Source organism: Pinus tabuliformis, chromosome 3_1 (assembly GCF_031772625.1).
Source record: "Pinus tabuliformis cultivar Carrire ecotype Pingquan chromosome 3_1, CPIR1, whole genome shotgun sequence".
Lineage (NCBI taxonomy): Eukaryota > Viridiplantae > Streptophyta > Pinopsida > Pinales > Pinaceae > Pinus > Pinus tabuliformis.
Genome location: NC_142301.1, coordinates 672,577,140 through 672,590,282, shown reverse-complemented (window position 1 = coordinate 672,590,282; position 13,143 = coordinate 672,577,140). Strand labels below are relative to the sequence as shown.

General features: G+C 41.1%; 1 protein-coding gene across 1 annotated transcript; it reads left to right on the top strand.

Annotated features, from left to right (window-relative positions):
- Positions 1–3,225: 3,225 nt before the first annotated feature.
- Positions 3,226–6,886, top strand: LOC149188885 (uncharacterized). The gene is made up of 2 exons (XM_089411725.1): positions 3,226–3,486; positions 5,704–6,886. Exons 1-2 carry the CDS (start codon positions 3,300–3,302, stop codon positions 6,477–6,479), a joined length of 963 nt encoding a protein of 320 aa, XP_089267851.1. The 5' UTR covers positions 3,226–3,299; the 3' UTR covers positions 6,480–6,886.
- The last annotated feature ends 6,257 nt before the right edge of the window (positions 6,887–13,143 follow it).

Sequence of the window (13,143 nt, the reverse complement as noted above, 5' to 3'; positions counted from 1 at the left end):
GTTTATTATTCCCTTCAGTTTATAATATCATTCCCTTTAGGTTTTATATACCTTGCATTTATAATATTAATCCCTTGGGTTTAATATTATTCCCTTTAGTTTATAATATCAATCCGTTGGGTTTATTTGGTTCATATTCCTAGGGTATAATATTATTCATAGGGTTTATAATATTAATCCTAGGGTTTAATATAAATCCATTGGGCTTATAATCATGGTCATCCATGGTCAATGATAGTCCATTGTCACAATGTGCCAAAGATTGTCTCAATATGAAAATCAACCATGGTCCAACGTCAGATTATCACAAACAATGTCTAAGTATGAAAATCAATGATGGTAAATCATGGTCAACCATGGTTATTTTCGAGTTTATTTGTCTCAATATGAAAATCAATCATGGCCAACCATATTCCATCATCGCATTGTGACAAATATTTATGTTAGGGTTTACAATATTTATCTTAGGGTTTATATTCCTTGGGTTTATAATATTTATCCCTTGGGTTTAATATTATTCCCTTGGGTTTATAACATCAACCCCTTTAGGGTTTATATACCTTGCATTTATAATATTAGTCCCTTGGTTTTAATATTATTTCCTTGGGTTTATAATACCTTTGGGTTCAATCATGGTCAACCATGGTCACATTATGACAAAGACTATCTCTTGGTCCAACATCACATTATCACAACAATGGCCGTCTATGGTCAACCATGGTCCAACGTCACATTGTGACAAAGATTGTCTCAATATGGAGATCAACCATGGTCAACGATGGTAAGCCATTGTCCAACATCACATTGTGACAAACATTGTCTCAATATGAAAATCAATCATGGTCAACCATATTCAAATGTCGCACTGTGACAAATATTTATCTTAGGGTTTATAATATTTATCTAAGGTTCATATTCCTTGGGTTTATAATATTTATCCCTTGGGTTTAATATTATTCCCTTAGGTTTATAATCCCTTAGGTTTATTATTCCCTTGGGTTTATAATATTTATCTTAGGGTTTATATACCTTGGGTTTATAATATTAATCCCTTGGGTTTAATATTATTCCATTGGGTTTATATTATCAATCCGTTGGGTTTTTAGTATTAATCCCTTGGGTTTATTATTCCCTTGGGTTTATAATATCAATCCCTTTAGGGTTTATATACCTTGCATTTATAATATTAATCCCTTAGGTTTAATATTATTCCCTTGGGTTTATAATACCTTTGGGTTTTAGAATTAATCCCTTCGGTTTATTATTCCCTTCGGTTTATAATATCAATCCCTTGTGTTTATTTGGTTCATATTCCTAGGGTATAATATTATTCATAGGGTTTATAATATTAATCCTAGGGTTTAATATAAATCGCTTGGGTTTACAATCATGGTCATCCATGGTCAACGATGGTCCAATGTCACAATGTGCCAAAGATTGTCTCAATATGAAAATCAACCACGGTCAACCATGGTTCAACATCACATTGTGACAAACATCATCTCAATGTGAAAATAAATGATGGTAAATCATGGTCAAGCATGTTTATTTTAGGGTTTATATTATTTATCTTAGGGTTTTTATACCTTGGGTTTATAATATTTATCCCTTGGGTTTAATATTATTCCTTTGACATTTACAGCTATATCAAGAGTGAAATCAATAGATGGTTTGCAAATTTCACCACCTTTTTCTTTTCAACGTTATGCAAAAATGCAAGACAATGCGAGAAGGGATTGTTTGGAAAGCATGAATGGTCGTGATCATTATCTTGTTGATTTGAATTGGTGCAACTTTTGTCATCGGTCTCGATGTATTTTGGAAGAGGCTAGCATTTAATAACTGTGTTCTAGTAGAGTGTTTAAAGTTGAATTTCCTATCAACCACATTTAAATTGTTGTTTGATTTTTATTAAATGTTTATTTCATAATTACTTCATTATTATTTATTAAATGATTATTAATATAATTTATTAAATGATTATTAATATAATATATTAAATTATTATTATTATTATTATTATTATTATTATAGTAATAATATAATATTAATTATTATTAATATGGTTCTTATATTTATATTAATATTATTGATAATAACATTCATAACATTAATTCTTAGTATTAATAATAATTGATATATGTGTTTGATATGAGTTTATTGACGTTTATCAACCACATTTATTAATGTGATTATGCTAGTTTAATTAATTTCACTCTCTCACTAGATACATTTTTTTCCTGTAATTCATTATCAATATCTTATACATTTGATTGAACACAATTACTATAACTATAAACCATTATTTATAAAAAAAATAATAAAAAAAATATTTATAAAACTTAAAACTTTATTATTATTATTATAATCGAAACCTATCTCCACTTTGAAAATAATTATATTATATCTCTGAGTTCTTGTAATGACATAACTTTTGATTTCATCCTAATCAATTCAAATTTTTTCTCACACCTAATTCTGGAGATGAATCATTACATGCCCATGAACAACAAACAAAAAAGTCCTACCAAATGGGATCCAAATCCTAGATCATTCTCATGTACAACATATGTATGTGGTAGATATTATAAGTGATTGAAAAATCATCACACGAGCCTCTTGGATTCAGTATAAAAAAGTAGAAATATATGGTCTTTTTCAATAGAGATGTTTAGATATGTGAAGGTCTTTTTTGTCTTACTATTGTTAACACCTTATTTAATTCTAAATAAAAACATACTCTTATATATATATCTATCTTATGCTAGTAAGTTCCTAAATTTAGTCACACTTTTAATGAACATGTTTTGAGGACAACTTCGCTTATGAATATTATAACATTTAAATACTTGAAAAAATCATCTTGCGCTACCTATATAAAAAAATAAAAAAAAACTGCCATATGTCATCATCTAGGGATAACGATTTCAAACCCTACCATCTTTGAGTGCCACATGTAGCTTGATATTATCCTAAGTAAGTCTTCATAAGCCAAGGTAAAAACCATGGAATATTCGCTGTGCAGCGGAAATCAAGAAGTAAGGTTTCGTCTTTAAATTATGTTAAATGGTTTCCCATCGTCGGCGGAATGAGAGTGATGGACATGTGAACACCGCAGCAGCACTGCCCAGTGCCAACCACCCGCCACCTCATCTCCCTTCTGCAGAAAGGACAGGATGCACGTGAAAGCCCTTTAGCCTCTGGCCAAATGCATGGACCTCCTTCGTTCACCCTACAGATCTATATAATCTGCCTTTTATCTTCCGTGACTATACAGTGTAATAGTTCGCTGAGCAAAAATGGCTTTCAAGTGGTCTCTGGTTGCTGTTGCCTGTTGCCTTGTTGCAGGAGCAGCCCAAGTTAGCGCATGGAAGGCTAGTTGCCAGGATCCTTACTATGGAGGTTGCTATGGGATTGCTCATGCCTGCCCTCCTGGTTGTCCCAGGGTCTGTGAAGTGGATTGCAAGCTCTGCAAACCAATTTGTGGTAAGTATGATTTAGACCTTATCTTTTCTCATTTTAACAATTTCTGTAGCAGCAATATATTGTAAAGACAAGATTGCCGGGGAGAAGTGTTGGCGCGGGGAGACAACATTGCTGGGGATAAGCGTTGGTGTCTAAAAAGCTGTGGGTGTTCAGAACAACATTGCTCTGTGGTGTTTAAAGACATCTCTCATTTGTTGGAGAGAAGCTGTCATTGTTGGAGAGAAGCTGGATAGTAGTGGTGGTGTCTAAAGGCAATATTACTAGAGAATCTTACTCGAGAGAAGTAAAGAAGTGGTGGTGTTCATGGTTGAACATCTATCACTCCATGGCCCCCTCTCTGAGAGAATTATCACTATCACTGCATGCCTTTTCCATGGCCCTCTCTTCCATGGCCCTCTCCAGGTGAGAGAACTCCATGGCCCTCTCCAGGTGAGAGAACTATCACTCCATGGCCTTTTCCAGTTGAGAGAACTCCATGGCCCTCTCCAGGTGAGAGAACTCCATGGCCCTCTCCAGGTGAGAGAACTATCACTCCATGGCCTTTTCCAGGTGAGAGAACTCCATGGCCCTCTCCAGGTGAGAGAACTATCACTCCATGGCCTTTTCCAGGTGAGAGAACTATCACAACATGGCCTTTTCCAGGTGAGAGAACTATCACTCCATGGCCTTTTCCAGGTGAGAGAACTCCATGGCCCTCTCCAGGTGAGAGAACTCCATGGTAGAGAGAAATGGGAGAACTCCATGGCCCTCTCTAGGTGAGAGAACTCCATGGGGGAGAGAAATGGAGAACTCCATGGGGGAGAGAAATGGTGTGGGAGAGAGAAATGGGAGAGAAATGGTGGTGTCTAGGTGAAAGAAATGGTAGTGTTTCGAAATGGTAGTGTTTAAAGACAACATTGCTTGAGATTTTACACACAACTTTGCTGGCTTGAGATTTTACACACAACATTGCTGCTGGATTGAGATTCTACACACACATTTGAGATGCTGGATTGAGATTCTACACACACATTTGAGATTCTACACATTTGAGATTCTACACACATTTGAATGGAGGATTTTTCGCATTTAAAATGGTAGTGTCCGAAGACAGCATTGCTTGAGATTTTTTATACACATCTGAATGGAGTTTTTTCGCATTGAAAATGGAGTTTTTTTCGCATTTAAAATGGTGGTGTCCAAAAACAACATTGCTTGAGATTTTACACACAACATTTGCTGGATTGAGATTCTACACATACATTTGAGATTCTACACACATATGGAGTTTTTTCGCATTTAAATACAACATTTGCTGGATTGAGATTCTACACATACATTTGAGATTCTACACACATTTGAATGGAGTTTTTTCGCATTTAAATAGGTTAAAACAATTTGTTCAAAACAACATTGTGTTCAGAAAAATGATATTTAAAGACAACATCATTTCTTTATAAAAGTAGTGATGTCTAAAAACAACATTGGTGTAAAAACAACATTGATCTCTAAAGTCAATATTACTAAAAAGAAAGGGGTATCTCCATAGAAAGTGGTAGAGAAATGGTGGTGTCTCATGAGAAGATTGCTTGAGATTCTAAACACAAATTTACATAAAGATTCTAGACATAAAAAACTAGGCTATATTAGCCTATATTAGGCTATATTCCAGGCTAATGCCATGAATTTTGGATATTCAAAATGGCTTAAAACTTAACCTACTAAACTCGGCTAAAATTTAGCTGAATTACCCTGATCTGTATGTCATGAAGCAATTATAAGAAATGTGAGGAATGCGTATGCTTGTTTGTTTGGCATTTCCTTCTTTCTGCATAGAAGAATTTCTTGGTGTAGAAAATAACAGTTGGGAAATTTTGGTAATAAGTTTTGGGACAAATTATATAAGCAATGCTTCTGGTTAACGCTTTGGAATTTACTAATGGTTCATCATTTTCGAAATCAAGATGAAATAATGGTTCATCATTTTCGAAATCAAGATGAAAATACTGGTAAATCAATAAGATTAAACAGCATAGAATAAATATCAATAAGATTAAATAACATAGAATAATAAGATTAAATTGCATAGAATAAATAGTAAAAAGAGAATAAATAACAGAAAAATGGATCAAGTTTCAGATCTAGCGATTAAGATAATAATAATATTTTAACAATAACGGCCGTTTGGAAATCTCTTGAAATTTACTTTCTTACACTGTGTTTGACTTTTGTTCACAGCCTGTGACAAACCGGGCGCAGTGTGCCAGGACCCCAGATTCATAGGCGGGGACGGCATTATGTTCTACTTTCATGGCAAGAAGGACCGGGATTTCTGCCTTGTCTCCGAGACCAATCTACAGATCAATGGGCATTTCATTGGCAAGAGCAAAGAGGGGGGTTTAAAGCGCGATTTCACGTGGGTGCAGTCCATAGGTGTGCAGTTCGATTCCCACAAACTCTACTTCGGCGCTAACAAGGTTGCCAAGTGGGACGATGCCCGCGACGAGCTCTCTCTCTTCCTGGACAACGAGCCGATCGTCCTCCCGCCGGGCCGTGGCGCCGAGTGGGAGTCCACGTCGGCGCCCGGGCTCAAGATCAGCCGCCTCCAGGACGCGAACAGCGTCACCGTCCATGTGGCCGAGAGCGTCGCCATCACGGCCCGAGTGGTACCCATCACCGCAGAGGAGTCGAGAATCCACAAATATGAGATCACCGAAGACGACTGCTTCGCCCATCTGGAGCTCAACTTCAAGTTCTTGGCTCTCAGTCCCCATGTGACCGGGGTCCTGGGGCAGACCTATTCGGCCAGTTTCAAGAGCCCCGTGAAGGTCGGCGTGGCCATGCCCATCATGGGAGGAGAAGATAAGTTTGCGGCCTCGGGTCTCTTTGATGCTGACTGCAAGGTCACAAGGTTTGCAGGTCGCGCGATCGAGTCTGTGGCCGGACACAACTTCCCTGAAGTTGCCTGCGGTAGTGGCAGCGCAGCTGGACGTGGTATTGTGTGCCGGAAGTAGCACAGTTTTCTGTCACAATATCCAGCAGTATCTAGCAATAAATTCTGCTTTCCTGTACTAGTATTATAGCTTTTACTTTATAATAATAATATGTGGTGGATACTGTACTCTAAGGCCATTTCTAATGATCTGTGCTTAACAATAGGGGTGGAATATGATCTGTCTAAGTGGTTAGCTATGAGGTTCAGCAAAGGCTGCTTTATAAGTTTGTATAATGTATCTGAGAACACTTCTGGTGTTCTGTGTTTCATAGTCTGGATAGGGTATGCTCAGCCTTCGTGGTCAGCTATGAGGCTTGTTCAGCAAAGGCTGAAAGGTAGGAGTTACTGTGAATAAGGTTGGATGCTTTTAATTGTATAAGTACAGTTGAAATCTTAATAATGCATCAGTTTGTATTCCTTGTATAATTATAAGAAGATTCTAACAGCTTAAGAAGGTCCAGGGCATTGTATAACTTTCTTTTGGGTTTGGGTACACGAAGGTCAACGGGGTATATATATATATTTATTTATTTATTGTTCAGGAAGCTACGAAATTTGCACCTAATCGCTAGCAGAGATCTATACACATGAACAGAGATATTTACAAAAGTTCAGGAAGCTATATTTCTTGCTGGAGAAATTTTCAGCTAACAGACATAAATACAGTGCGTGGAGCCCTTTACATCCAGTATTCCAATGCCTTCCACAACTTAAAAAAAAAAATGTTTTCCCATTTTTGATTTTGCAAATTATTATTATGAATACCGAATTTTAAAGTCACCGTCAAGCTAAAGATTGAATTGGTGTATAAGGCCTTTTTGTTTGTAGGACATGGGACCTGGTCACGGCCAAAGCCAAACACCAAATTGGTGTATGAGACCCCCTTGTTTGTAGAAGAAGGGAGACCCCCTTGTTTGTCGGATAAGGGACCTAGTCACGGCCAAGCTAGAGAACAAATTGGTGTATGAGACCCCCTTGTTTGTGGAACAAGGTAGACCCTTTTGTTTGTTGGACAAAGGACCCGACCACGGCCAAGCCAAACACCAAATTGGTGTATGAGACCCCATTGTTTATGGGACAAGAGACCTGGTCACTGCGAAGCCAGACCAAATTGATGTATGAGACCCCCTTGTTTGTGGGACAAAGGACCCACTCACTGCCAAGCCACACCAAATTGGTGTATGAGACCCCCTGGTTTGTAGAACAAGGGAGACCTCTTTGATTGTGGGACAAGGGAACCGGTCATGGGCAAGCCAAACACCGAATTGGTGTATGCGACTGATCTAGGTAGATGTTGGTGGCCACCCACCTATCCCACTTGGACCCACACAATTGTCTCTTACAGTTTTTCAGTTTCCTTAATTGTAGCACAATTTACTATTTTCGGCAGTTTTTTGGGTCCTAAACTTCCGGAGCCGTTTTGAGGCCCTAAACGACATTTTTTGGAAAATCGGGAGCAACTTGGGTTATAGATGCTCAGTCAAAAGTTGTAGTCCTCAGATATATCTTTCTGACAAGGTATTGTGCACATCAAACGGAGATTGTATGCCAAAGTTACAACCTCGGGAAGTTGATGTACCAATTTACCCAAACGGGGCCCACAATTTGGCGTTTCATCTCCTAGGGTTCGGTTTTTGGATGTTTAGGGTTTTCCATTGTTTCTCAACAATAAATAGGCCTTCAAGTCTCATTGTAAGACAGTTCAGAGGCATGTAGCTGCCATATCCCTCCTCAGAGATAAGCTGCCATCGACAAGCTAGTTTATTTCCATTTCTGTTTGTAAGCATATTTCAATAATTTATATTAATGAAATGAAATATTATTTCTATTGTATCTCTGTAATTTGTTGCGTCCCTGTTTAAATCTGGATCAGAGACCTCCTTGTTTATAAGACAAAGGACCCGGTCACTGCCAAGCCAGACACCAAATTGGTATATGAGACCCCATTGTGGGACAAGGGACACACCTCCACACAACGATTTGACTACTGCTAAGTCTAGGAAAGCATACATGCTCTCGACCCCCTCTCTACCCCCTCCCCCTCTAGATCGCTGTTAAGTCTAGGAAGGCATACATACTCTCGACCCCCTCTGTCACGACGCTGGAGATGATGGTAGTCTTTCAACCGCGCTTGGCGAGGTGCGGCACCACCGAACACTTTCTTTTCACCAATACTTATGTTCGTGGACTATGCCTAACCATTTATCCTACTTAGTTTGTGTTTCGCAACCAAGTATTATTAATGTTTTCTTTATACCAATGAACACCCATACACATTCATTATCAATAGCAATTATAAACGAAAAATACATTTGCACAGTATAAAGGGAGGGGCAACTCCCTAAACAATGAGTCTGCCCAATAATATATTACACAACTTTACAAGTTTACAATGCTTTACAAGTATACTTGGAAACACCAAGTCTCATACTTAGCCAAATTTACAACATCATCACACCTTCGTGTGATAGCCAAGATTTCCTTGCCTAAGGCGGGCGGACGTGCCCTCACACAAGTTGCCTTCCGCACTTCACAACCGAACCTTGTCTTCGTGCACGACGAGCGGGTGACTCCACCAAGTCACCAAGACACCCTTCATTTACCTTCGCACGGTGGGCAGGCGACCTCACCCAAGTCCCCTTCTCCACCTCCGCATTTGCCTTCACACAATGGGTAAGCAGTCACCCGAGCAGCGCAAGAACCCATGCCAAGCTTTCACACAAACCGGGTGCCCACGCCTTCACCCGTGCACGCCCTTGCATAATTGGGCGCCCATGCCTTCGTTCAACCGTCGGGCGCTCCTCGCCCTACGCCTTCATTCAAGACCGTGCACACTTAAATGACTCGCCCAAGACTTGGGCGCATACGACTTGCGCCTATCTCCTTGCTGCAGCCTTATCTGCGCACTTCTTGCTTGAAGACACTCGCTTGAATGCTTGAGCGATGTCCAAATGACCTCCACGCTTTGCTAACTTATATGGGTGGCAGGGCGAGTTAGGCTACCAAAGCCTACTCGTCCTCCACGTTATGAAACGCCCCTGCACTTCGCAATCTTGCCATTTTGCACGTCGGCCTTTGCTCCAAGTGTAGGTCGGCCATGGGTGCAATCCATCCATGCTTCCCACACTATAAACCAAGTCGCTCTCCTCCTTGTGCTCGCATTTTCACTTGACTCCTTCGCACGTTAAGTCTGAGCTCGTTCTTCGCTTTTCTCCACCGCTCGTCCATCGTCGAACGCGGTCGCACTTGTGCCGGTGGGCGTACCAAGGACTGCAGGTCTTTACATCCTCCTCCACCTAAAGTCGTTGTCGTCCTCGACAACATACCATCATGGTAGCCATCCACCAAGATCAAGATCTCCATATCCGAACAGTGTTATCCATGATATCAATTCCTCCACATACTGCAAACATCCCTGCAACATATGTAGAACTACCATCTCCATCATGTCTCGTCCTCATCTTGTAGTCTTCCATCAGATGCCAACACACTCCTATCATGTGCCAACACTGCATCGTCTTGATGCCAACATACCTCTGTTAACTATCTCCTTGGCCCAGCCTGATACGAACACACCTCTGTACATTGGTACCCCTCATGACTCGAACTAGTCCGGTGATTAGTCCAACTGTCACACTCAAATCATAAGAATGCACATCCTTATGCCCCCATCAATCTTTCCCTGACTTCTGCTACATCTCGGACTCATCAAGAATTTGTCCAACCCTCATGCTCAGGTCCATGGAATCTCCATCCCATTTGCAACATGATCGGTCCATGGTCTTGTTGTACAAGGAGTGTACAACCTCCCCATCGAATCATACAAAACACCTCCATGTCACAACAACATCTGCACAACATCCTTTGCTTCAGCATTCCCCATATAATGTCCATGAATGACACCTCTACACATGCTCTTGCATAATGTCCCTGCATAACTATCATGCTCCATGTCTCCAACCTGATGTCCATGACTTTAGTTGTCCATGATGTCCAACCCACGTAGACTCCATCCCAACATCTGGCCATCTGCATCCAAGTCTGCAATCTGTCATAAAGAAGCCTTCTCTCAAGACCCCTAGCTAAGTTGGTGCAACCCCTCCCAATCAAGGTCCCTACACCAACCCATCTCCAAGGTTGTTTATAGAGAAAGGAGGGCCAGGAAGTTTCCTCCTTGACTCTCATCCACCCATGTATCAGATTGATGTTGTGTCCTCAAGTATCTGTGCACAGCCTCAATCTCCTCACATGTACACCCAAGCTCTCCAAGCTTGGCTTTCGTCAACTGAAAGTCATATATGCCCATAGCATACCTGCAAAAGTCCACTATACCAGCTGGATCTCTACCTTCATAATCCTCATCAATCACTGCCTCTGAAGTAGTACTCAGACTCCCTTCTTTCACAACTCCATTGTGAAGATCATCAGTAGAAGATGTCTTTGTCAAGTGCTCCAAGGTTCGTGAGATTGATCTCTCACTTACTTCATTCTTCCTCGCTCTTGCAACGAAGTCAATCAACTTCCCTTCCTTCGTTGTTTGAGTCATACTCCCAAGTCCTCTTTGCTCCACATCCTCATGCTTCACATTTGGATCTTTGGGATACAAAGTCATAGAATTCATCCTTGGTCTATACCCCAAGCAACTCCTTCTATTCATCGGAACCATCATGGTTCTTCCTTCAGCCGTGATCAAGAGAATGTCCTGGTCCACCATTGGTATAGCTTGTGCAAGCCTTATGAAATCTTGCCCCAGCACCATAGAATGATTATCCATGTCCACGATCCTCAAGTCCAACTTTCCAAACCACGATCCCACTCTTACCTGAGTGTTTTCCATCACACCAATAACAGCTTTCATGGTAGAGTTCACTGCTTTGAAAGCACTCCATTCCCTCTCCATTTCAGCTTTCTTCCCAAAAGACTTTGCTGCCTTCTTACTCAAGAAGCTATGAGTAGCCCCCGTATCCACCAAAGCTGCAAATCTCTTGCCTTTCACGGTCAGCTGCACAAAACTCAGCTTCAAGGTATCACCTCCTTCTGTCCGCTTTATCTTGTGTCTCACATCAGCAACCTTCTTCAAGAATTCAGCCTCAGAAGTGTCAATTGGCTTGTGTTTCAACTTGACATTCCTCCTAAGGTACTTCACCTCCTTGCTTGGCTCTTCTAAGCAACTTGATCCTGGTCTAGCTTGACTTCCTTCAAGCTTGTCCTCCATCGCCTTCTGCTCAAGTGCACCAACCAAGTATCCATTGACTACTTCCATAGAACTAAGCTTTCGAACATCCTCTAGATTGTCTCGGTAGTGAGTTCCCAGCCTATCAATGCAGTCGAGCTCTTCCTGCTCAATTACAACGATCTTCTTACCAAGAAGCTTCTTCTTTATCTCCTCCTCAATTTGCTTGATTTCGGCTTCCACCATGGCTCTTTTCTTCCTTAACCGGGCTCTCTCATCCAAGAGCTCTTGAAGACCAAGACCATTTTGCCGGATCTCCTCATCAAGTTCCTTGAGTTCACCGTCTGTTGTACTTCCGCATTGGCTCTTGAGTTCTTCAAGTTCCTTCCTTAGTTCCGAACAGCTTTCCTGAATCTTCATGTTCTCAGCCTTCATCGAAACCCAGTTAGAACTCCATTGACCCATCTGTTCCAGCACTTTGTATCAGAAGACTTCACCTGCATGATGGCTAGATTGACATGTCGTAGGTTCATTCACCATCTTTGCCTTTCAGTCTTCTCCAAGTTCCCTGCAAAACATGAACTAGCTCTTGTTCCACTTGTATGTGAAATCAACTTCCTTCACCTACAAGTACTTGTTCACCTGTCACCAACTGTCAAGCTTCTTCAACCTTGAATTATCTTCAATCACCAGCTCCAACCGAGCTCTGATACCAACTGTCACGACGCCAGAGACGACGGTAGTCTTTCAACCGTGCTTGGCGAGGTGCGGCACCACCAAACACTTTCTTTTCACCAATACTTATGTTCATGGACTATGCCTACTCACTTATCCTACTTAGTTTGTGTTTCGCAACCAAGTATTATTAATGTTTCCTTTATACCAATGAACACCCATACACATTTATTATCAATCGCAATTATAAATGAAGAACACAATTGCACAGTATAAAGGGAGGGGCAACTCCCTGAACAATGAGTCTGCCCGAATAATATATTACACAACTTTACAAGTTTACAATGTTTTACAAGTATACTTGGAAACACCAAGTTTCATACTTAGCCAAATTTACAACATCATCACACCTCCGTGTGATAGCCAAGATTTCCTTGCCCAAGGCGGGCAGGCGTGCCCTCACACGAGCTGCCTTCCGCACTTCACAACCGAACCTTGTCTTCGTGCATGACGAGCGGGTGACTCCACCAAGTCACCAAGACACCCTTCATTTACCTCTGCACGGTGGGCGGGTGACCTCACCCAAGTCCCCTTCTCCACCTCCGTGTTTGCCTTCACACAATGGGTGGGCGGTCACCTGAGCTGCCCAAGAACCTGTGCCAAGCTTTCGCACAAACCGTGCGCCCACACCTTCACCCGTGCACGCCCTTGCACAACCGAGCGCCCACGCCTTCGTTCAACCGTCGGGCACTCCTTGCCCTACGCCTTTGTTCAAGACCGTGCACACTTAAACGACTCGTCCAAGACTTGGGCACATACGACTTGCTTCTATCTC

Coding starts and splice junctions, on each gene's coding strand:
- LOC149188885 (XM_089411725.1), top strand. CDS start 3,300: ATGGCTTTCAAGTGGTCTCTGGTTGCTGTTGCCTGTTGCCTTGTTGCA. Junction 3,487..5,703: donor GCTCTGCAAACCAATTTGTG/GTAAGTATGATT, acceptor TTTTGTTCACAG/CCTGTGACAAACCGGGCGCA.